The 26,954-nt window shown below is 35.7% G+C and overlaps 1 protein-coding gene across 1 annotated transcript; it reads right to left on the reverse strand.

The window, feature by feature from the left end:
- Positions 1-596: 596 nt before the first annotated feature.
- On the reverse strand, positions 597-20,526 carry LOC118894073 (keratin-associated protein 19-8-like). Its single transcript, XM_036849720.1, has 3 exons — positions 20,353-20,526; positions 6,406-6,544; positions 597-652 (listed from the first exon to the last, which is right to left on the reverse strand). The coding sequence occupies exons 1-3, from the start codon at positions 20,524-20,526 to the stop codon at positions 597-599; spliced, it is 369 nt and encodes a 122-aa protein (XP_036705615.1).
- Between the last annotated feature and the right edge of the window lie 6,428 nt (positions 20,527-26,954).

Genomic DNA, 26,954 nt, shown 5'->3' on the forward strand with positions numbered 1-26,954 from the left:
CCAATTTGTCAATGACTTTTAAGTAATTTAAGTCAGTCTTATCTTACATGCATAACAAACTAGATGAAAGCAGAAGATTATGAAAAAAGGAAGATAATATATGATTCAAAGATTCACAGAAAAACAGCGCTTACTTTCTCTAAAAATTTAGAAATATGGATTATAATATTTGTGACATGCAAGTATGCTCTGACTATAGTTTTAATAATATGGATGGCTAGTAACTATAAATAGGTGTGTCTAACATGATTTGTTTTTATAAAAAAAATTAAAGGAGATAATCCTTGTATTTATAATTGACAAATAGCAAAAATACATATAGGTATGTACACATAACTGAGTTAAATGAAACCCAAAGAGCCATATTTTCTATTTCAAATTAGGTCATTTATTGGTAGTCAACATACATTATCTGTTAGTGCCCAAGCTAACAGATGCCAGAAGACATAAGGCAGACATACTTATAAATAATAAATTTTCTGAAATTCTTAAGTTTCTCTTGTTAAATAGGTCTAGGGTAATCTCAATTCATTGACTGAATAATGTTGTGTCAAATCCACTCATGGTAGCAGATATTGGGTTACTAGGGCTGTAGTTTAGTAGAAGCTAGAGAATCCATAACCTCCATAGTGCAATGGGTGGTAATGGCAGCCATGTCTGAAACTTCCATAACCAGAGCCATGTCTGTAGTCTCCGAAGCCACAGCCATAGCCCAACCTGCAGAAGCCACCACATCCACAGCCAAAGCCATAGCCCAGGCCACCGAAGGCTCCATAGCCACAGCCCAGGCCTCCACAGTAGTTGCTGTCAGGGGTGGTGAGTTTGGTTTCCTTTCAAAGCAAGAACCTAAGTGTGGATATCAGCATGTGTAGAGGGATGCTTATATACCCTGGTCAGAACATGTGGTAAGACGTGTGGCCATTCTTTTGTATCATTCCAGATTATTCATTTACTTGAGGCAAGTTGTTAATCAGTTTGCTGACACAAGGAGAGGCACACACTTATTAAAAATTTTGAGCTTGCTTAGCTGCCTGGTCAAAAGGCCCTTGAACTCATTACATTCTTTTTTAATGAGAAAAAAAAAATCTGTCTTCAAAGTTACAAAATAAAAATCCCTGAATAGAATTCTTCATTACTAAGCATATTACATCATTCATATTTGATGGAGTTTTCTCATTAAATATTTTCTCATTTCTCATTTTCATAGCATTCTTTGGATTGCTGTGTATTAATTCCACCTAGATTTAAATACACTGATCAAGATTAAAGTTGTTAAATCTATAAAATTCTCCAAATAAATATCAAATTTATTTCCCATTTGTATATATATATAAAATATATATACATATACATATATATAATATATATATACACACACAAGACAAACTCACTTTCATAACCAGTCTGAAAACCATTAAAAAATATTCCCTTTACACAATTACCCACTTTTCCAGAATGGACAATACCGAAAATATGATCTAAAAATGCAGATGATCTTGGCTCTATGCTACACAGTTACCATTTTTCTTCTCTTCTCTACACTTCTTCATAATCCATATATCATTCTCTTATTAAACATCTCTTTAAATCTCATTCTACGTTCATTCCCAATACATGCTTGCACCAGCTAGGTCTTTTGGTCTTATTCACATTTTTTTTTTTTTAAACATCTTTATTGAAGTATAATTGCCTTACAATGGTGGGTTAGCTTCTGCTTTATAACAAAGTGAATCAGTTATACATATACAATATGTTCCCATATCTCTTCCCTCTTGCATCTCCCTCCCTCCCACCCTCCCCATCCCACCCCTCTAGGTGGTCACAAAGCACCGAGCTGATCTCCCTGTGCTATGCGGCTGCTTCCCACTAGCTATCTATTTTACATTTGGTAGTGTATATATGTCCATGACACTCTCTCACCCTGTCACATCTCACCCCACCCCCTCCCCATACCTTCAAGTCCATTCTCTAGTAGGTCTGTGTCTTTATTCCCGTCTTGCCACTAGGTTCTTCATGGCCTTTTTTTTTTTTTTTTCACTTTTTCCAATCAATATTTTATCCCTCTACTCACATCTCTAATTTTATCATAATATTTTTGCTCTTAAATTTTTCTTTTCCAATTCTGTGTGTACCAGACCCTTACTTTTTCTCAGGTAATCAGCAAATATTTTTTCATAATTACTTATTCATTAAGGTTTTAAATTTAAGATATATATATATATATGTATATGTTTGTATGCTCTTAAAATCATACAATATTTTTTAACAGGGCTTCTTAAAATCCTGTTGCCTTGAAAATCTCCAAAAATGAATGTGCAGTGATGAAATGACTGAGACAGGAATCAGGTATATGAAGTAGTGGGCCAGTCTTCTGCTGTTTCTCAGTTCACTCTGTGAAGATAGTAAACCCATTCCAAGTTTAAGCCCCACTGGATGTGAGCATATCTTGGACACATATATATATGTAACATATTTTCTTTATCCATTTATCCATCACTTGCCTCTTAGGTTGATTCCATACCTGGGCTATTGTAAATAATGCTGCAGTGAACATGGGAGTGCAAATGTCTTTTTTTTTTTGTCCCACGTCACAGCTTGCAGGATCTCAGTTCCCCGACTAAAGGTTGAACCCGGGCCCCAGCAGTGAAAGCACAGAATCCTAACCACTAGCCCACCAGGGAACTCCCCACAAATATCTTTTAGAGTTAATGTTTTTATAACATTTTTGGTAATGCATTTCTCTAACTGGATTTGTTTACTGTTTTTCCAAACAAAAAATATTTGTTGAATTAACGAAAAAATAAATTCTGCATGACACACAACTTGTAATAATTCTCTAAGTTGAATTATGGACTCAAATGGCTTTCAGGTTTTAAAGGAATATTTAACTCAAAGGAATAATTAATCCTACTCTTAAATCCTGTTTTTTCCTTTAGCAAACGTTATTCCATCTTTATTTTTTATTCTGAAAAAGAAAATAGTTGGCAAAAACTATCTTTTTTCCTCAATGAGTCATTTTGAAGTCAAATGATCACAAATAAATCTAACAAGTTTAAGAATCCCATGAATGATTAAGTAAATTTGCTAGATTGTCTGTGATGAGGGCTAATTTATGTTCTTATTTCCAATGAAAATAGCTATGCTCACATGAGATAAAATCCAATAGATTTTACAAATTTTTAAAGAAACTCAATAATGAAATATGTCATGATTTATTTGTGTATTTTCAAAGAAAATAATATTATGTAAATATATAATTAAGAACAAAAAATTGTGAAACAATGCTGTGAAATATATGAACCAAATTTTTTTTATTGATTTTGTTCTGGGTTAAAAAATAGAACAATTGGGCTTCCCTGGTGGCGCAGTGGTTGAGAATACACCTGCCAATGCAGGGGACACGGGTTCGAGCCCTGGTCTGGGAAGATCCCACATGCCGCGGAGCAGCTGGGCCCGTGAGCCACAACTGCTGAGCCTGCGCGTCTGGAGCCTGTGCTCCGCAACAAGAGAGGCCGCGACAGTGAGAGGACTGCGCACCGCGATGAAGAGTGGCCCCCACTCGCCGCGACTAGAGAAAGCCCTCGCACAGAAACGAAGACCCAACACAGCCAAAAATAAATAAATTAATTAATTAAAAAAAAAATAGAACAATTGTAATATCTTTTGGATACTAATTATCTTTGAAAACTGAGAAATGTTTATTTCTTTTGAGAGTTTTTTGTGTTTTTGTTGTTGTTGTTGTTAATTCAGTGGACTCAAAGACTTGCACAATTCTTTGTTAATCTTTTTGGGAGCTTTCTAAAAGAAGATAATCAGTTGATTGTGAAGCTCAGATCCTGTGTTGATGTGCTAAATGATGAAAATATATTCTTCCACTGGTCAAATTGTAGCTTTTATTAGGAAACTAAGGGCACTTCTACCATGAATTCAAAATGTGTTTCTTAGACATAATTAGTTAAATCATAAAATAGGATGTAATAAAATATGATAATGTATTTCACTAGGAGTATCATGCACACTAGATTGTTTCACAGTCTAATGACATTGATGGCTATTTTTATTTTTAGACCTATAGGGCATGTCCATAGACTATGGAACTATTACCTCATTAAGTGTGCAAAATGGAGCCACACAACTCTATCTCACCTGCTCTGTACACTGAGACTCTGTAACACCCAGGCTGAATTGACTGAAAGGGTAGGTGATAACTGATGCCTGAGCAAATTTCTCTTTATGTAGGTTAAGTCTGTACCTTTCAAATGAAGACTTTGATCTTATATAAATATAGATATACATGTATGAATATAATAGATATAGATATAGGTGAAATCTAGATAAAGCTAACATTGAAATTGAGTTTTATTTTTTATATGTTCTATAAGAAAAAATGTTATAAAAATGGTAATTCTATTTAAGAAGGTGAATCCTCTTTCACATCCCCCATAAATTCAGCTAAGTTCATGGAAGCTGAGCAAAGCTTTCAAGATACTCCGTTTGCTTGTATGAATGGGGAAAATACACTGAAGAAGGCGGCTGCATTCTGGCACCTAGATTCAGAAGATCTTGGCCTTGGTCCTGATGCTATCACTAGAGCTAAGATAATTCTATAGAAGCCAATTACTTTTCTGAGATTTTTTTAAGCTGAGAATGAGGTACAAAGCACTGCTGACATTTAATGTTTGTTTATGATACTGCTATCTGACTGAATCAAATATATTTGACCAATTTTGACCAGTTTAAACAAAATATCCCCTCATAGATACAGAGAATAGATTGGTGGCTGCCAGAAGTGAGGGGGTTGGGAGTGGGCAAAATGAGTGAAGGAGGTCAAAAGCTGCACATTTTTAGTTACAAACTAAGTAAATCATGGTGATGTAATGTACAGCGTGGTCACTATAGTTAATAATACTATATCGCATATTTGAAAGTTGCTAAGAGAGTAATGTTAAAAGTTCTTATCACAGGAAAAAAATGAAACTGTGTGTGGTGATGGATGCTAACTAGACTTATTGTGGTGAATATTTTGCAATGTATACAAATATTGAATCATTATGTTGTATACCTGAAACCGATAGAATGTTATATGTCAAGTATACCTCAATTAAAAAATCTTAATTTTATATTATTACCTGAATATATCATTTGATTTTAGGAAAAAACTGGTATTCGCTTACATATTTTTCTTATTTCACCAATGAAATGTCCCCTCTTGTCCATTTTTATAATGGGAAATTCAGATTTAACTGAAATTCAGATTTATAGGAAAGCTCTTTGGATGTAGCTGTGCTTGTTATCAGTTTAAGCTAAAAAATAAATTAGTTCACGATTAAGTCTTGTTGTTTCTTTCCCTTCTTAGGTTGAAAAAATGGCCAATATAATGATGGTAGTAAAGAAGAATACCATGTCAAGTCATGAAGATTCAGTAAGAATATAGGAAAGCTAACAGAAAAGTCTTAGTTAAAACGTTTTGAGTTAAATGACCTCATATGAAAAACGTTACCCTAATTCATTATTTACTTATAGATCAGCTGCTTGATGAAAATATCAAAGAAAATGTGTAGAAGACTATGATACACAGGGTGGATTATACTAAATATAAAAAATTTGGAAAGGTGGTTTAGTTTCATAATTAGCCCAGTGATGGTTTGATCTATTACCATTTAATTGCATTTACAATAAAAAGTCAAATAGATTTTGAATAAAGGAAGGATTCATTATGCATTTGGACTTAATTGAGAAATGTGAATTAAGTTAAATAAAACACATGTGGTTGATAAATAAATATATAGATATTTTAAATCGGCATTGCTTTTTGTTGACTTAAATCTGAATATTATCTAAACAAAAGCAAGAGATGTAAAAATGTTAAATCACTAACAGTTTTGAAAAAATCTTTTCATTTTAGTCTAGAATTAGTCTTTTTATCAGTCTTTCTATCTGTATGGATATTTGTGAGGTATATGAAAAAAAAAACGATTCTAAGCCAAGGAGATACCATCCTTTACTAACGACTGAGTAGAATGGAACCATCATCACTTCCATATAATTGAGTTTCATGAACAAGACAAAAAACATATTTTGTTTTCAAATTTAATGTTTTACTGAAAGGTAAACAGATAATCCAGTTAGTTTTAAAAGAAAAATTAGGGGATTTTAGGATTATGATGGAGGTATAGGAGTGTATTGAAAACTTGTCTAAAATTCTGAGAAGCTAGATACTTCTGTGCAAATAACTCCAGTATGATCTTTGTGGTCCAATTTTTGAGATCAGATTTGGAAAGTCCCCTGTAATTTCAGATATTGGGCTCCCAGGGTAAGATTTCAGTGGAAGCTAGAAAATCCATATCTATCTTCCACAGAACGATGGGTAGTGATGGCAGCCATATCCAAAGCTTCCATAACCAGAGTCATATCCATAGCCTCTGAAGCCACAGCCATAGCCCAGTCTGCGGAAGCTGCCACATCCACAACCGTAGCCATAGCCCAGACCACCAAAGCCTCCATAGCCATAGCCCAAGCCTCCGTAATAGTTGCTGTAATGGCTCTTGGTGTCAGGGGTGGTGAGTTTGGTTTGTTATTCAAAGCAAGAACCTGACTGTGGATGTCAGCATGTGTAGAAGGATGCTTATATACCCTGGTCAGAGCATGTGATAAATCACGTGTATACCCTCCTTTTATGTCATGTTCACATTATACATACTTGGAACAACTCATTAATTCTTTGTCCCCTGACACAGGGAGAATGTCTCACACTCATTAAAATATTTGGGATCACTTTGTTACCTAGTTAGGGTGTCTCTTAAAAGTTATTGCATCGAGGCTTCCCTGGTGGTGCAGTGGTTGAGAATCTGCCTGCCAATGCTGGGGACACGGATTCGAGCCCTGGTCTGGGAAGATCCCACACGACACGGAGCAACTAGGCCCGTGAACCACAACTACTGAGCCTGCGCGTCTGGAGCCTGTGCTCCGCAACAAGAGAGGACGCGATAGTGAGAGGCCCGCGCACCGCAATGAAGAGTGACCCCCGCTTGCTGCAACTAGAGAAAGCCCTCGTACAGAAACGAAGACCCAACGCAGCCAAAATTAAATAAATAAACTAATTAATTAAAAAAAAGTTATTGCATCACTTTATTAAATCATCACTTGGCACACTTTAAATATACACAATTATATTTGTCAATTATACTTCAAGAAAGCAGGTGGAAAAAGTTATTGCATCACTTTATAAGAAGGAATGCTGTATCTTCAAAGTCTAGACATATCAGACCCCAAATACTGTTCTTCATAGCCAGGCATACCAATCAGGTTTGATCGTGTTGTGGTTTTCAGTTAAATATTTCATCATCTCTGGTTTTCTTTAGATGCTTCACTTAAGAAAATTAAACCAAAGAAATTGGTCCAAGTTCTGTAATCGATAATATCCTTTTAAAGCATATTTTCCTCTGTCCCCAAACTGAATTACTTATTTCTTTCAGAAATAAGAAAACAGAAACATTTGAGAGCTGGAAAGAACCAGCTTGACTGTTGTGAACACTAGTAAGGAATTTTAGAAAAATAAATCTACTTTTTATTTATTTTTGGAACATTGACCATCATAACTGACATACTTTTTACTTTTCATGCTACTTTAAAAAATAAAAAAACATTTTTGCTTTTTACATTGCTGAGCCAATAATGACATATAATTATTAATTAAAATCCATAGTTTACTCTTCATTCTTCGTGTTGTACCCTTCTATGGGCTTTGACAACCATTGGATAAAATTGTTCAGAAACTGATGGCAAATCACAGTAATCAAAAATTTATTTCATAAATAGCTTTAAAAGCATATTAAAAGTTATCTTCTCAAATCCTGAACCTATTCTCTGGCATGTCATCTATCCAAGTTGCCTCCAAAGTATACATCTTCCTCCCCGTCTTTACATTCGCCATTTCCCCCTGTTTATTCATCCATATATCTATCTTATACAATATCCTTTTTTTTAATTAATAAACTTTATTTGAAGAATAGTTTTAAGTTTTCAGATTAATTGAGCAGGAAATACAGAATTCCTATATGCCACCCCCCATACACACACATACACACCAATATTAATACATTAATAATTAAAATCTGTAGTTTAGTGTTCACTCTGTGTTGTACTGTTCTGTGGGTTTTGACAAATGCATAATGTCATTAACCTCTATTACAGTACCATACAGAATAGTTTCACTGCCCTAAAAATCCCCTTTGCCCTCTCTATTCTTCCCTCCCTCCTTCCAAACTCCTGCAAACACTAATCTTCTGACTGTCTCCATAGTTTTTTCTTTTCCAGAATGTCACAGTGGAATCATACAGTATTTTGCCTTTTCACATTGACTTCTTTCACTTAGCAATAAGCCTTTATGATTCCTCCTTATCCTTCTGTGGCTTGATAGCTCATTTCTTTTTATCCCTGAATAATATTCCATTGTCTGGATGTACCACAGTTTATTTATCCATTCACCTTTTGAAGGACATCTTGATTGCTTCCAAGTTTTGGCAAATAGGAATAAAACTTCTATAAACGTCTCTGTTCAGGTTTTTGTGTGGACATAAATTTTCAAGCCATTTGGGTAAATACCAGGGAAAATGATTACTGAATCTTTTCCATAAGACCATATTTAGCTTTGTGAAAAACTGCCAGACTGTCTTCCAGAGTTGCTATACCATTTTTTATTCCCATCAGCAATGAATGATAGTTTCTGTTGCTCCACAATCAAGCCAGCATTAATTGTTTTTAGTGCTTTAAATTTTAGCCATTCTAACATATATGTTACAATCTCTTTTTACGTACCATCTAGTCTCTGTCCTCCAATTAGCCATTAGGCTATGGTGGCTAGGTAAAATTGTGATGTACATAAAATTTCTCTTTGGCACCCATCAATTTTTACTCAGTCTATAGTTATTAGTTAATCTCTTCCTTTTCCTTCTTCTCGTATCTTTACTTTTATGAAAACAGTTTTCCCTTTTATTCCCTTTGCTTTTTCTGTGCTTTATTTATTTATTTATTTATTTATTTTGCTTCCCTTATTCTCCGGAAATACCATACTAGTCTCACTAAGATATTAAGTGTTTGTTAAGGTTTCTGATGTTAAAAAGATAATACAAATCCAAGGCCTCTATCAAATTCAGTAAGATACCATTAACATTGGAAATGTCTTCAGTATCTCCAAATTGTAGATGTTATGTTAGAAGATAAGGGGTGGAAAAAGACAATTGAGAGCAAAAGTCCCTCAGCTGACTCTAAGAAGTTAGTCACTTATAGCTGAAGCTGATCCCAAACCTGGTTAAATTTATCTAGTTTTGCATTTAACCTTCGGCTCTAGTCCTTAAGTTCGTGTGAACTTTATATAACCTCAAATGTATTGTTCAGGTTCTTTTAGTCTTTTAAGTAATTTTCAAGTGATGCATTCTCCCAACTGGATTTATTTGTCTCTCTTAATAGCTACCATGTAATAAGAACACAACAAATATGTGTTGAAAGGATGAATGAATTCTAAGGTATTTAAAATTAAGCATCACACTTCTGACAGGCATGGGTAACTCTGTGATGGCATCTAAACAATAAAGATTTAAAGGAGGAATAAGATCAAATGGCTTTCTGAATTTAGAGGAACATATAACCATCATTTCATTTGCACTGGGTTTTTTTTAAGCATAATAATGAATTATATATTATATATAAATTTCAGTGTAAAATTTGATGAATTCTTATAAATAGACATACACTACCCATACTAAGCATGCCCTAACACCTAAAGTGTCTCTACTGCTCTTTTTTTTTTTTTTTGTCCTCACTCTCTAGAGATAACCATTCTTCTAGACTTTGACAGCAGTTTTTGTAGATCTTGTCAATAGTTTTCCAAAATGATTTTCACGTTTACAGTCCCACCAGCAATGTAAGAGAGTTCCACTTGCTCTAAATCTTTGACAACACTTGCTATTTTCAGACTATTTAATTTTGATCATTCTTGTGGGAAAGTAGTAGTAGCTGAGTATTGTTTTAATTTGGCTTTTACTTGATGAGTAATAATACTAGGGACCATTATATACATTTATTGATCAGCTAGATAACCTTTTGGAAGTGGCTGTTCAACTATTTTTTTCATTTTTAATTGAGTTTGTAATATTTTAGTATTGATTTGTAGAGTACTTGGGTACAAGTATTTTGTCAAATCTCTTTTAAAAGTATTTTCTCTCTGTATGTGGCTCGTTTTTGCACTTTAAAGTGATGTCTATGTATGAACAGAATTTCTTAATAGAATGAGTCCAGTTTATTAATTTTTTAATTTTATGTTTAATGCTTTTTTGTCTTACTTAAGAAACTCTTGGCTACCTCACCTCTTATTTTTTAATTCCTTTGTCTTCTCTCTTCAGAACTTGTTCCTTTTTTTATTGTTCATCCTAGACTAAAAGACAGTTGTTAATTTCAGTATTTCATTCTCATTAAGTCAACAGGAAGCCATAAAATCAGAAATAAATCAACCAGGTTTAATGATGTCACACACTGACCATTTAATTCTGTCATACCTTCCCTCAGTTGTGGTGCCGATGATCCTGTGATGCATTTTCTCTGGACCAGTAACAGCTTTTCCCTAAAAGAACATTTTGGAGCTCTTCTGTTAATTCCAACGCATATCAATATAATTTACCAATAAGAGGTATAATAATAAAGCTTCATTATACTAAGAATGCTAAGTAGCTTCTCCAAATGGTTATACTGATTATAGTTTTTCTTTAGCTACATAAAGTCTTTCTTTAGACTATGATTCTATTGTCCAGTTAGGGGGTAAAATATTTTCATATGAAATTATGTTTTATTTAGTCAAACTGAAGATTATCATCCTCCAATGGTGACACTGAAATATATCTACCCTTACCTATTTACTATGAAGCTACGATTCCCCTCCTGAGTTGATTAAAAGGATATGATCTGGTTGAGTAAATCCATCCATATGTTCAGTAAACAAGTCTAAGCTTTTCAAATGCATTATAATAATTTTTTAAAAGTAGAGTTGGATTTAGCACTATTTACTAGAACTACTATTACAAAGAAGCTCAATTAGAAATTGATAGTTCGGAGGAGGAGCTTCAAGATGGCAGAAGAGTAAGACGCGGAGATCACCTTCCTCCTCACAAATACATCAGAAATACATCTATACGTGGAACAACTTCTACAGAACACCTACTGAACGCTGGCAGAAGACCTCAGACCTCCCAAAAGGCAAGAAACTCCCCACGTACTTGGGTAGGGCAAAAGAAAAAAGAAAAAACAGAGACAAAAGAATAGGGATGGCTCCTGCACCAGTGGGAGGGAGCTGTGAAGGAGGAAAGGTTTCCACACACTAGAAGCCCCTTCATGGGCAGAGACTGCGGGTGGTGGAGGGTGGAAGCTTCGGAGCCACGGAGGAGAGCGCAGCCACAGGGGTGCGGAGGGCAAAGCAGAGAGATTCCCGCACGGAGGCTCGGCGCCGACCAGCACTCACCAGTCCGAGAGGCTTGTCTTCTCCCCCGCCGGGGCGGGCGGGGCTGGGAGCTGAGGCTCGGGCTTCGGTTGGATCGCAGGGAGAGGACTAGGGTTGGTGGCGTGAACACAGCCTGAAGGGGTTAACGCACCACAGCTAGCCGGGAGGGAGTCCGGGAAAAAGTCTGCAGCTGCCGAAGAGGCAAGAGACTTTTTCTTGCCTCTTTGATTCCTGGTGCGCAAGGAGAGGGGATTCAGAGCGCCGCTTAAAGGAGCTCCAGAGATGGGCATGAGACGCTAAGGCTGCTGCTGATGCCACCAAGAAGCCTGTGTGCGAGCACAGGTCACTATCCACACCGCCCCTCCCGGGAGCCTGTGCAGCCCAGCACCACCAGGGTCGGGTGATCCAGGGACAACTTCCCTGGGAGAACGCATGGCGCGCCTCAGGCTGGTGCAACATCCCGCCGGCCTCTGCCGCCACAGACTCGCCCTGCATCCGTACCCCTCCCTCCCCACGGTCTGAGTGAGCCAGAGCCCCCGAATCAGCTGCTCCTTTAACCCCGTCCTGTCTGAGAGAAGAACAGACGCCCTCAGGCGACTTACATGCAGAGGCAGGTCCAAATCCAAAGCTGAACCCCAGGAGCTGTGCGAACAAAGAAGAGAAAGGGAAATCTATCCCAGCAGCCTCAGAAGCAGCGGATTAAATCTCCACAATCAACCTAATGTACCCTGCATCTGTGGAATACCTGAAGAGACAATGAATCATCCCAAATTGAGGAGGTAGACTTGGGGAGCAACGATATATATATATATTTTTTTCCCTTTTTCTCTTTTTGTGACTGTGTATGTGTATGCATCTCTGTGTGATTTTGTTTGTATAGCTTTACTTTTACCATTTGTCCTAGGGTTCTGTCTGTCCATTTTCCTTTGTTTGCTTTTCTTTTTTATTACTAAAAATTTTTTTTCTTAATAATTATTTTTTATTTTAATAAATTTATTTTATTTTATTTTTATTTTTATTTTATTTTACTTTTTTATTTTATTTATTTTATCTTCTTCTTTCGTTCTTTCTTTTATTCCTCCCTTTTATTTTGATCCACGTGGAGGAGAGGCTCTTGGTGCTCCAGCCAGGCATCAGGGCTGTGCCACTGAGGTGGGAGAGCCAAATTGAGAAAACTGGTCAACAGGAGACCTCCCAGATCCATGTAATATCAAACAGTGAAAATCTCCCAGAGAACTCCATCTCAATGCCAAGACCCAACTCCACTCAACCACCAGCAAGTTACAGTGCTGGACACCATATGCCAAACAACTAGCAAGACAGGAACACAACCCCATCCATTAGCACAGAGGCTGCCTAAAATCACAATAAGGCCACAGACATCCCAAAACACACCACCAGACGTGGACCTGCCCACCAGAAAGACAAGATCCAGCCTCATCCACCAGAGCTCAGGCACTAGTTCCCTCCACCAGGAAGCCTACAAAACTCACTGAACCAACCTTAGCCACTGGGGACAGACACCAAAAACAATGGGAACTACGAACCTGCAGCCTGTGAAAAGGAGACCCCAAACACAGTAAGTTAAGCAAAATGAGAAGACAGAGAAACACACAGCAGATGAAGGAGCAAGGTAATAACACACCAGACCTAACAAATGAAGAGGAAATAGGCAGTCTACCTGAAAAAGAATTCAGAATAATGATAGTAAGGATGATCCAAAATCTTGGAAATAGAATAGACAAAATGCAAGAAACATTTAACAAGGACGTAGAAGAACTAAAGAGGAACTAAGCAATGATGAACAACACAATAAATGAAATTAAAAATACTCTAGACGGGATCAATAGCAGAATAACTGAGGCAGAAGAATGGATAAGTGACCTGGAAGATAAATAGTGGAAATAACTAACACAGAGCAGAATAAAGAAAAAAGAATGAAAAGAACTGAGGACAGTCTCAGAGACCTCTGGGACAACATTAAATGCACCAACATTCGAATTATATGGGTCCCAGAAGAAGAAGAGAAAAAGAAGGGGACTGAGAAAATATTTGAAGACATTATAGTGGAAAACTTCCCTAATATGGGAAAGGAAATAGTTACTCCAGTTCAGGAAGCACAGAGAATCCCATACATGATAAATCCAAGGAGAAACACACCAAGACACATATTAATCAAACTATCAAAAATGAAATACAGGGCTTCCCTGGTGGCGCAATGGTTGAGAGTCTGCCTGCCAATGCAGGGGACACAGGTTCGAGACCTGGTCTGGGAAGATCCCACGTGCCGCGGAGCAACTGGGCCCGTGAGCCACAGTTACTGAGCCTGCGCGTCTGGAGCCTGTGCTCCGCAACAAGAGAGGCCGCGATAGTGAGAGGCCCGCGCACCGCGATGAAGAGTGGCCCCTGCTCGCCGCAACTGGAGAAAGCCCTCGCACAGAAACGAAGACCCAACACAGCCATAAATAAATAAATAAATAAATAACATTTAAAAAAAAAAAAAAAGCAAACGTGTGGAGTAAAATAAAAAAAAAAAAAATTCTGATCAGATTGTATCATTTCCTGGCAAAAATTTGGCTTTAAAAAAAAAAAAAAAAAATGAAATACAAAGAACAAATATTAAAAGCAACAAGGCAAAAACAACAAATAACAGATAAAGGAATCCCCATAAGGTTAACAGCTGATCTTTCAGCAGAAACTCTGCAAGCCAGAAGGGAGTAGCAGGACATATTTAAAGTGATGAAGGAGAAAAACCTACAACAAAGATTACTCTACCCAGCAAGGATCTCATTCAGATTTGATGGAGAAATTAAAAGCTTTACAGACAAGCAAAAGCTAAGAGAATTCAGCACCACCAAATCAGCTTTACAACAAATGTTAAAGGAACTTCTCTAGGCAGGAAACACAAGAAAAGGGAAAGACCTACAATACTAAACCCAAAACAATTAAGAAAATGGTAATAGGAACATACATATCGATAATTACCTTAGATGAAAATGGATTAAACACTCCCACCAAAACACATAGACTGCTTGAATGGATACAAAAACAAGACCTGTATATATGCTGTCTACAAGAGACCCACTTCAGACCTAGGGACACATACAGACGGAAAGTGAGGATGGAAAAAGATATTCCATGCAAATGGAAATCAAAAGAAAGCTGGAGTAGCGATTCTCATATCAGACAAAATAGACTTTAAAACAAAAACTATTACAAGAGACAAAGAAGGACACTACATAATAATCAAGGGATCAATCCAAGAAGAAGATATAACAATTGTAAATATTTATGCACCCAACATAGGAGCACCTCAATACATAAGGCAAATGCTAACAGCCATAAAAGGGGAAATCGACAGCAACACAATCATAGTAGGGGACTTTAATACCCCACTTTCACCAATGGACAGATCATCCAAAATGAAAATAAATAAGGAAATGCAAGCTTTAAATGATACATTAAACGAGATGGACTTAATTGATATTTATAGGACATTCCATCCAAAAACAACAGAATACACATTCTTCTCAAGTGCTCATGGAACATTCTCCAGGATAGATCATATCTTGGGTCACAAATCAAGCCTTGGGAAATTTAAGAAAAGTGAAATCATATCAAATATCTTTTCCCACCACAATGCTATGAGACTAGATATCAATTACAGTAAAAAATCTGTAAGAAATACAAACACATGGAGGTTAAACAACACACTACTTAATAACCAAGAGATCACTGAATAAATCAAAGAGGAAATGAAAAAATAACTAAAAACAAATGACAATGAAAACACGATGTCCCAAAACCTATGGGATGCAGGAAAAGCAGTTCTAAGAGGGAAGCTTACAGCAATACAATCCTACCTTAAGAAACAAGAAACATCTCAAATAAACAACCTAACCTTACACCGAAAGCAATTAGAGAAAGAAGAACAAAAGGACCCCAAAGTTAGCAGAAGGAAAGAAATCATAAAGATCAGATCAGAAATAAATGAAAAAGAAATGAAGGAGACAATAGCAAATATCAATAAAATTAAAAGCTGGTTCTTTGAGAAGATAAACAAAATTGATAAACCGTTAGCCAGACTTATCAAGAAAAAAAGGGAAAAGACTCAAATCAGTAGAATTGGAAATGAAAAAGGAGAGTAACAACGGACACTGCAGAAATACAAAGGATCATGAGAGATTACTACAAGCAACTGTATGCCAAAAAAATGGACAACCTGGAAGAAATGGACAAATTGTTAGAAATGCACAACCTTCCGAGACTGAACCAGGAAGAAATAGAAAATATGAACCGACCAATCACAAGCACTGAAATTGAAACTGTGATTTAAAATCTTCCAACAACGAAAGCCTAGGACCAGATGGCCTCACAGGTGAATTCTATCAAACATTTAGAGAGGAGCTAACAGCTATCCTTCTCAAACTCTTCCAAAATATAGCAGAGGGAGGAGCACTCCCAAACTCATTCTATGAGGCCACCATCACTCTGATACCAAAACCAGACAAAGATGTCACAAAAAAAGAAAGCTACAGGCCAATATCACTGATGAGTATAGATGCAAAAATCCTCAACAAAATACTAGCAAACAGAATCCAACAGCACATTAAAAGGATCATACACTATGATCAAGTGGGGTTTATCCCAGGAATGCAAGGATTCCTCAATATATGCAAATCAATCAATGTGATACACCATATTAACAATTTGAAGGAGAAAAACCATATGATCATCTCAATAGATGCAGAGAAAGCTTTCGACAAAATTCAACACCCTTTTATGATAAAAACTCTCCAGAAAGTAGGCATAGAGGGAACTTTCCTCAACATAATAAAGTCTATATATGACAAACCCACAGCCAACATCGTCCTCAATGGTGAAAAACTGAAACCATTTCTACTAAGATCAGGAAAAAGACAAGGTTGCCCACTCTCACCGCTATATTCAACATAGTTTTGGAAGTCCTAGCCATGGCAATCAGAGAAGAAAAAGAAATAAAAGGAATCCAAATTGGAAAAGAAGAAGTAAAGCTGTCCCTGTTTGCAGATGACATGATACTATACATAGAGAATCCTAAAGATGCTACCAGAAAACTACTAGAGCTAATCAGTGAATTTGATAAAGTAGCAGGATACAAAATTAATGCATAGAAATCTCTTACATTCGTATACACTAATGATGAAAAATCTGAAAGTGAAACTAAGAAAACACTCCCATTTATCATTGCAACAAAAAGAATAAAATATCTAGGAATAAACGTACCTAAGGAGACAAAAGACTTGTATGTAGAAAATTATAAGACACTGATGATAGAAATTAAAGATGATACAAATAGATGGAGAGATATACCATGTTCTTGGATTGGAAGAATCAACATTGTGAAAATGACTCTGCTACCCAATGAAATCCCTATCAAGCTACCACTGGCATTTTTCACAGAACTAGAACAAAAAATTTCACAATTTGTATGGAAACACAGAAGATCCTGAACAGCCAAAGCAATCTTAAGAAAGAAAAACGGAGCTGGAGGAGTCAGGCTCCCTGACTTCAGACTATATTACAAAGCTACAGTAATCAAGACAGTATGGTACTGGCACAAAAACAGAAATATAGATCAATGGAACAGGATAGAAAGCCCAGAGATAAACCCACGCACATATGGTCACGTTATCTTTGATAAAGGAGGCCAGAATATAAAGTGCAGAAAAGACAGCCTCTTCAATAAGTGGTGCTGGGAAAACTGGACAGCTACATGTAAAAGAATGAAATTAGAACACTCCCTAACACAATACACAAAAATAAACTCAAAATGGATTAAAGACCTAAATGTAAGGCCAGACACCATCAAACTCTTAGAGGAAAACATAGGCAGAACACTCTATGACATAAATCACAGCAAGATCCTTTTTGAGCCACCTCCTAGAGAAATGGAAAGAAAAACAAAAAATAAACAAATGGCACCTAATAACTTAAAAGCTTTTGCACAGCAAAGGAAACCATAAACAAGACGAAAATCAACCCTCAGAATGGGAGAAAATATTTGCAAATGGAGCAACTGACAAAGGATTAATCTCCAAAATTTACAAGCAGCTCATGCAGCTCAATATTAAAAAAACAAACAACCCAATCCAAAAATGGGCAGAAGACCTAAATAGACATTTTTCCAAAGAAGATATACAGATTGCCAACAGACGCGTGAAAGAATGCTCAACATCATTAATCATTAGAGAATTGCAAATCAAAACTACAATGAGATATCATCTCACACCACTCAGAATGGCCATCATCAAAAATTCTACAAACAGTAAATGCTGGAGAGGGTGTGGAGGAAAGGGAACACTCTTGCACTGTTGGTGGGAATGTAAATTGATACAGCCACTATGGAGAACAGTATGGAGGTTCCTTAAAAAACTAAAAATAGAGCTACCATATGACCCAGCAATCCCACTACTGGGCATATACCCTGAGAAAACCATAATTCAAAAAGTCATGTACCAAAATGTTCATTGCAGCTCTATTTACAATAGTCAGGACATGGAAGCAACCTAAGTGTCCATCAACAGATGAATGGATAAAGAAGATGTGGCACATATATACAGTGGAATATTACTCGGCCATAAAAATAAATGAAACTGAGTTATTTGTAGCGAGGTGTTTGGAGCTAGAGACTGTCATTCAGAGTGAAGTAAGTCAGAAAGAGAAAAACAAATACCGTATGCTAACACATATATATGGAATCTAAAAAAAAAAAAAAGTCATAAAGAACCTATTGGCAAGACGGTAATAAAGATGCAGACCTACTAGAGAATGGACTTGAGGATACGGAGAGGCGGAAGGTAAGCTGGGACAAAGTGAGAGAGTGGCATGGACATATATACACTACCAAATGTAAAATAGATAGCTAGTGGGAAGCATCCGCATAGCACAGGGAGATCAGCTCCATGCTTTGTGACCACCTAGAGGGTTGGGATAGGGAGCGTGGGAGGGAGGGAGATGCAAGAGGGAAGAGCTATGGGGACATATGTATATGTATAAGTGATTCACTTTGTTGTAAAGCAGAAACTAACACACCATTGTAAAGCAATTATACTCCAATAAAGATGTTAAAAAAAAGAAAGAAATTGATAGTTCAAGATTCTGTGTTGGAATATTTGCAAATCAAAATAAATAGAGGTGGTCAACCAGCTGTGATAATTTAGCTCTTTAAAGACACAAGGCCAGGGGCTTCCCTGGTGGCGCAGTGGTTGAGAATCTGCCTGCTGGTGCGGGGAACACGGGTTCAAGCCCTGGTCTGGGAAGATCCCACATGCCGTGGAGCGACTGGGCCTGTGAGTCACGGCTGCTGAGCCTGCGCGTCTGGAGCCTGTGCCCTGCAACGGGAGGGGCCGCGATAGTGAAGGGCCCACGCGCCGCGATGAGGAGTGGCCCCCGCTTGCCACAACTGGGGAAAGCCCTCGCACAGAAACGAAGACCCAACACAGCCATAAATAAATAAATTAATTAAATAAATAAAGTAGCTATTAATTTAAAAAAAAAAAAAAAGACACAAGGCCAGAACTTTCAAGACGTTTTATTTGACAGCACTTAAAAGGGAAGTGCTCAAGGAATGGGATAGCAGACTATCTAGTATTCAGTAAAACTGGTTCTCGTCTTAGGCTGTACTGCTCATGCCATTTTTGATCCTTAGCAAGTCATTTTACTTTTTGGAGGTACTTTCCCATCTAAGATGCTGTTTTGCTAAGTTTTACAGTACCCCAGCCAGCTTCTCAATTCTGTCATTATATTACTGCCTTGGTTTTATTGAATTTAATAACTCAAACAAAAGATATTCACTTTTGTTTCACTACTAAAATATATAGCATTTTTTTGGCAAAAATGCTGATATTTTGTTATGTGTTTTTCACGGTCAAATATTTATGTGAAATACTAAGAAGAAATGGCCCACTTTTTGAAGGTCAGCATTATAAGACACTTGCTAGAATGTATAAAGATTCAGATCAGCCATAGCCCCAATACAGATTACTTCCCAAGGAATGACAGAAATTTTTAAATTTCCCAAGGAATGACAGAAATTTTTAAATTTCCCTGATGAACTGCAAAATATTTCAATGTGCTGATAATACTGAAGAACAATGTCATGTCACACCATGGCAGACCATGAGGAAAACATGATAGAGATTCACAAAAAGAAGTTCATTTTTCAGTGTATATTTAGAGAGATGTGTTATTCTATCATCATGTTTTCTTATCACTGAAAGAGCTAAATAAATATCAATTTTGAACACAACAGAAAAACATTTATTCTTCATGTTAGCTTCACTTTAAATATGAAAATATATAAACTTGATATTTCAGTGCTAGTTTTAAATACCAATGTTATCTAAATAAAAGCATTGAATAAGATCTGGTTTAGCGTTCAGAGAAAAAAATTTTTATTTCAACTGAAGGTTATGGTTTACATGTATCTATCTAGCCATATGGGTGAGTGTAAGATCTCCTATTACCTTAGCTCTTCATGGAGTAGTTTATTTTTTTCATTGTCAATTAGGTGCAATTACAAACAATCACTTTGATATTGTGAGTTAAATAAAAAAATAACAGCCATGTGTGCTGTTTTAACTTAGGAAAATTTATTGCAAAAGGATTAGAGAAATCCCACAGTTAAGAAAGCATGAATAAGAGACAACAAGAAACATGAAGCAGACAATTATGAAATGATAAATATTCCTAAAATCTTAGACACTAAATACTTTTGATCTTGGCTTGGTCCTGGGTGATCTTGTTTGGTATAGTTATTGTAGTCAGACTTAGATAATTCTTTTATGACCTCAAATATTGGGCTCCTGGGGTAGGATTTCAACAGAAGCTAGAAAATCCATATCTTCCACAGAAGAATGGGTAGCGATGGCAGCCATATCCAAAGCTTCCATAACCAGAGTCATATCCATAGCCTCTGAAGCCACAGCCATAGCCCAGTCTGCAGAAGCTGCCACATCCACAACCATAGCCATACCCCAGTCCACCAAAGCCGCCATAGCCATAGCTCAGGCCTCCGTAGTAGTTGTTGTAAGTAGCTCATGGTGTGAGGGGTGGTGAGTTTGGTTTGCTGTTCACGACAAGATCCTGAGTGTGGATCTCAGCATGTATAGAGGGAGGCTTATATACCCTGGTCAGAGCATGTGATAAATCATGTATCATTCTGCATATTACCTGTATAGCCTTCCTATGTGCCTTTCTGCATATTACCTGTAATGTTATAACTCATTAATCTGCTGTCTCCTGATACAGAGAGAGGTCCTCATTCTCATTAAAATATTTCAGGTTACTTAGCTTCTTATTTAAGATGTCCTTGAGCCTGTTGCTTTGATTTTATGGGAAGAAATGTCCAACTCTTCAAAATTTGTGCATTCCAAACTCTAAGTTGAATTGTTTATTATCAGGTATATTACACCATTTAAATTTGATGACATTCTTTTTATAATTAAACATTTCCTCTGTTCTGTCATCTCCTGAATGAATAACTCCATTTCCAACTAAATTCACAGATATTTGTTCAATTTACAGATGTTAAATCTATATTTTTTAGAAAGCAAACTTATGGGGTGAGGACTGAAGAAAGTGCCTCTATTTAGAATATATGAAAACATTTTAAATTTTTAAAAAAGAAGCCATATGTTGATTTTTAGCATTTAACTCATAATAACCTTTATAATTTTTGGCTTTACACACCATCTTCAAAACCTTTTGGTTGCAAAACATGGAACAATTAATTTCGGAAATTGAGGGCACAAGATCCATCTCAAAAGCTGGCTTATTGGAGTAGCAGTTCAATTTTCATTTCAAATCCTAAAACCTTCCTCCATAATTGGTTCTATTCAAAGTCCTACTAAATTTGCAGATTGCATCTGCATCTATGTTTTGCACAAGCCAGCCTATTTCTCCCTTTCTTTACCCTTCTTCAGTTATCCATATATGATCTCTATTTTCATTCTCACTTTAGCTCTCATTCTTCTTCCTTTCCTCTCAATACTCACAAGGAACAACCAGGTAAATTTTTAAAGTTGACAATATTTCCCCCTACCCCAGTCTTCCACTTGCTATTCCAATAAATGTCTTTCTTTCTACCTCTTCTTTATATTTACCGTAATATCTTTCCCTTTGTTTACATGTGTGTCCTGTACCCATTCATCTTCAGGCGATTTCTTACCACTCACTACTAATACGTTAATTGTTCATTAAGGTCTTATCTTTTAAAACATACAACAAACTCCTAGGGCCTTCTGAATGTTAAAATAGTATCTTAATATTGAAAATATCTTCAAATTTTTGAAAATGAGAACACAATGTCGAAATAACACAGAACCAAGAAATATATGTGAGGACTTTCGGCTTGGACTTCATGGAGTTCCTCTGCTAATTTCACTGAGTTAGTCAATGAGGTCCAAGGTTGACCCTACACTTGATTAATCTCCATGTAGCACCTGACTCTTGACTTGGGTCAGTAAAAAGTTATTTAATTTACACGGTCTTGAATATGTAGTTGAACTTTTGTAAGATTTCCAAGTATTTTATCAAAGATGAATTTCTTCAAATGGATGTTTTCAATTCTAAACAACAGAGTAGGGAATTAAAAACTGTTTATAGAACTAATAAATAAAGTATAAGTAAATCACATTTACTATCATGGCTACCACAATCTGTGCAACTCTCTGACTGCACCTTAGCAAGCTACCTTTTGAAGCCACAATATGACTCAGTATGCCATAATCCATGTGCCGTGTCTTTTATCCAAATACTGTTTCATGACTTCTCATTCTGAACTAGAAAGAGTTGATAAGCTCAATTTTCATTCTCAATGAGTCCTTTTGAAGACATAGAATCACAACTAATTCAGACTGAGTTAAGGATATCACATTTTGCCCATGTAACATTAATGGAGAGTCTTGTTTGTTTGGAATAAAAAGGATTCATCGTCCTGAGATAGAACACTAAACAAAACATAAATGGAAAACTTCAACAGTCAAATAAAAATCAAAATAGTTTCAAGGAATAAAATGTGAGAGTTTTGCACAAAACCAATTCGATTCATGATCATTGGCAATAAAATATCAACACTAAAATATTATAGACTCTACAGAACAAATATTTGCCTCGTTTTTTTCCTAAGTGAAAAAAATGATCAAAATGAAAGTATCCATTGGAAAATGAGCGATATATATTTCTTTAGAGAAATATTGCTTTTATGCTTCGTTGTTAGACCCTAAATAGACTGAATGATGATCTTTTTTTTTTTTCCTTCATTTCACTTTTAGGAAGTTTCCTTTGAAATTTATGTTAAACAATTCTATGATAATGGATGGAGAAGAGGAAAATGTGTTTTCTTTTGGGGTAAGTAATGGTCTTTACTTATATGTAATAGAATCTTTTGTTATACATTCCATAGATTTTCTTAAAATTCAGACACAAATCAATAAAATATGAAAATGTAGGTTACAAAAATATTATATTATACTAGGAGTGCCCACATGCATATTTCTCATTCTAATTTTTTTATAATTATTTTTCTTTGCAACTTTGCAACAACTTCCTCAGGCTGTGAAGATACTGACCTGTGTGAGAATAGAATAGTTTCAAATGAAATTTGGTTATATGAGTCAAAGTTCCTTTAATGGAATGACCAAAATTTAACTAGCATAACCTCTCCTATGAAAACATAACATATGATTGGACAAGTGACCAGAACCGGCCGAGTTTTATTTTTTTCTATCTTCATATAGTTTAAACAAATCTAAATCTAATAAAAAGTCATGATCTTGAGAATTGAGCTTTAAAATTATTCATTATTCATTTGCCTCGAAGCAAAACTAAATTAGAAATTGAGAAGTAGGAGATTACATACAATAAAATAAAATTGTAACAATAAAAATGTAAAAGGAAACACAGTAAGTGGTAGTTAATCTACGAGGAAATTAATCCCCATAAATTTAGCTATAAAGTTATATATATGATGAGAACTTTCCAGATGGTATTCAAATTTTTTAAATATACAATGAAAAAGAATCAGCATGATGGAGCAGAACACCAGAATTCAGGTGAACTGTTTTCTGATCTTGGTTCTGACACTTGGGTTTGTGACTCTAGGCAAGCCATTAAACCATTTGCAGTTTCCCTAGTTATACTATAGGGGGCAGCACTATACAATCTTAATGCTAGGTCCAGCTCCTACTTCTGTTGTTGTCCTTATTAGATTTCACCAACTTAAACAACAACAAACTTCACTGTATATGAATTATTCATATTATTCATATTACCTGAACATGCCATTCAAATTTGAAACAATATATTTATATTGTATCATTTATATACCCAATTATGTGAAACACCAGTAATAAAATGTTTGCTTTTTGGTGTGTGTTAATTGGTTGAAATTCCACTTTAAAAAAAAAACCAAAAAACTCTTTTGATGATTCTCATCAAGTAAAGCTTCAGAGTAATATATTTATTTGTTATAACTAGGTGTTTGCATTCCATTTACAGTTGCAAAAGAATTTAATGTCATGATGATGATGATGATAGTGAAAAAGAATATCGTTGCATGCCACAGAAGAACAGTAACAATAAAAATCTAAACCAATTTATAGTTTTAATACTACATATATTTTAACTAACTAGCTTGTAACACTTTTAGTAGGATTATAAAATAACTATTTTCATGAGAATACCAAGTGAAATAACAGGAAATAGAGAAAGATGATATATATAATCAAGAAATTCATTTAACAAATATTTTTCTTTCCTAGAAGTTTGGAGTCTACCACTGTTCTTTAATTACCACAAAAGGACACATTTTGAAAGAAGGGATGGATTACTTATGTATTTTGGACTGCACTGATAAATAAAATTGCATCAAATGTAAAACATATAAATAATTTTTATTTGTTACCATAAATATGTTACTCAAAATTGTTAAAGTTGAATTTTTTATTGTTGTTGAAATAAACTCTAAGTATTATCTGATTAAAATCAAGGAAATAAAAATTCAAGAAAGTATATTAAAATATTCCTTCAATGTTGACTAGTATTTATACTGAGTTATATATATATATGATTGAGAAATGAATTAAACAAAGCTATATTTGCTGTTTCAAATTAAGAGACTTTATTAAGGAAATTGAGGAGACCTGATGTAATTATAAATATACTAAAAGTCTTAGGCACTAATTATATTGAACAAATGGACCCAGCATAATCTTGATTGGCCCAATGATTGAAATCAGATTAAGCAAGTCTACTTATGGAGCCAGATATTAGGTTCATAAAGAAGAATTTTAATAGAAGCTAGAGAATCCATATGTTCCACAGAAAAATGGGTAGTGATGGCAGCCATATCTGAAGCTTCCATAACCAGAGTCATATCCATAGCCTCTGAAGCCATAGCCCAGTCTGCGGAAGCTGCCACATCCACAACCATAGCCATAGCCATAGCCCAGGCCTCTGTAGTAGTTGCAGTAGTAGCTCATGGTGTCAGGGCCTGAAGTCTTGGTTTGCCATTGAAGGTGTGTTTCCTGTTTATAGATCTCAACACCTGCACTAAAGTTTTATACCCTAAGTTACAGGTGTAGTAAATCATTCAGAACTACCTCATTTTCATTCCTCAGAAGAAATTTTATGAAACAAATGTTATTGGTTATTTGTTTTGTTTAATATGCATGGAGTCAGCTCCCATCATAGTAAAACTTTTAAATTAACTCTTTATGTCAATTAGGATTCCTCTGATTAAATTGTGTCTATAATAAGAACTATTATTTGCAACTTCAAGACTGTTCTAACATAAGGGCTGGCATAACCTCCACCTCATTTAGGCTTCTGAGAATCTCTCCAGTCCAGTTTAGTGGCTGACAACACCGTGAAGATGATACTCCTTTGCTGTGAAGGCTTTCTGTCTTTATTTTTCCATAATAATGACTATTTCTTATCATTTGAGGTAATCAAGGCACTAATTATACTCCTAAATCCATGTCTCATTTGAAATTAAAATCACTTAGATGTCAAATATCTAAAAATACTGATATACAAACAAGTCCTACTTGATTGTGTGCAGTTTGAAACCAACTTAGAACCAATCTTGTTTAAAGTGTCCAGCATAGACCTATTTCTTAATTTTTAACGGACAATATTTAAAACCTTGATGCCTCCTTAAAGAAGGCATTTCCAAACCTGAGAAGAGATAGAAAGAAGAGAGAGAAAACAAAACAGATAAATGTTCCTTCTCCCCTATATTTAAGCCTAGTCAAAACTGACGGTGCCCCAGTTAAATAAATGTTGACAATCATTTGCAATAATAACCTCAAAAAACTCAAGAGGGCATTCTGGAAATTTAGGACTGCTTTCTGGAATCCAGGATTATGATACCATGCTGAAAATAAATAAATGGCTCTATTGATCTTCTTGTGCAGAAACTGGAAAGAGGAACAAAGTTGTAGACAATGTAAGCCTGCAATAGTGATTTCTTTCAGAGATTAATTATGGATATCTTTAATATTACGGACTTTTTTTAAAATTTGGACACATTTTTAAAATTCATCACCATCGAAGGATGAGCAAATGAAGGAAATATTTGTTAAGGGTTTACACATAATGTTAATGGGATATTTGATATTCCACTGCCTGATATCCATGTGATTCATTTTTGAGAACCTGCTACTAAACGGCTAGAAACATATTTGAAGTTCTCTGAGGTGAGATTACCACCGAGCTTCAAGATAATTATGGTGACTTAAAAAGTCATAAAATACTTCATGCCATTGCTTTATTCTACTGTCTCAATTTTGGATTTTATTGAACTATATCAATATTATGATTATATATATAATGACCAATTGCTCAAAACATTAGTATTAGTACTGGTTCCACCCAGGACACAACTAATACAATAGAAAACAAACTAACCTGATTTTCCAAAGGCTTTCTTTTTTTTTAAAATTTATTTATTTATTTATTTATTTTTGACTGTGTTGGTTCTTCATTGCTGTGCACGGGCTTTCTCTAGTCGCGGCGAGCAGGGCTATTCTTCGTTGCAGTGTGTGGGCTTCTCGTTGTGGTGACTTCTCTTGTTGCAGAGCATGGGCTTTAGGCGCACGGGCTTCAGTAGTTGTGGCACACGGGCTCAGTAGTTGTGGCTCATGGGCTCTAGAGCACAAGTTCTGTAGTTGTGACTCATGGGCTTAGTTGCATGTGGGATCTTCCTAGACCAGGGTTTGAACCCATGTTCCCTGCATTGGCAGGCAGATTCTTAACCACTGTGCCATGAGGGAAGTCCTCCAAAGCCTTTCTTAATACCAAATAAGATAAAAATCAAGTGCTCTGTATTGATTTCTAAACTGCATACTGCCTGGAAGAAGTTAACAAATTCTTCAAAATAAAAAGTTTCCTAAAACTGACACAAGAGAAAATAAAGACTTTA

This window comes from Balaenoptera musculus, chromosome 4 (assembly GCF_009873245.2).
Source record: "Balaenoptera musculus isolate JJ_BM4_2016_0621 chromosome 4, mBalMus1.pri.v3, whole genome shotgun sequence".
Taxonomy (NCBI): domain Eukaryota; kingdom Metazoa; phylum Chordata; class Mammalia; order Artiodactyla; family Balaenopteridae; genus Balaenoptera; species Balaenoptera musculus.

Coding starts and splice junctions, on each gene's coding strand:
- LOC118894073 (XM_036849720.1), bottom strand. CDS start 20,526: ATGGCGGCTTTGGTGGACTGGGGTATGGCTATGGTTGTGGATGTGGCA. Junction 6,545..20,352: donor ATATGGATTTTCTAGCTTCT/GTTGAAATCCTA, acceptor CCTGACACCAAG/AGCCATTACAGCAACTATTA. Junction 653..6,405: donor CAGAGGCTATGGATATGACT/CTGGTTATGGAA, acceptor GTTTCAGACATG/GCTGCCATTACCACCCATTG.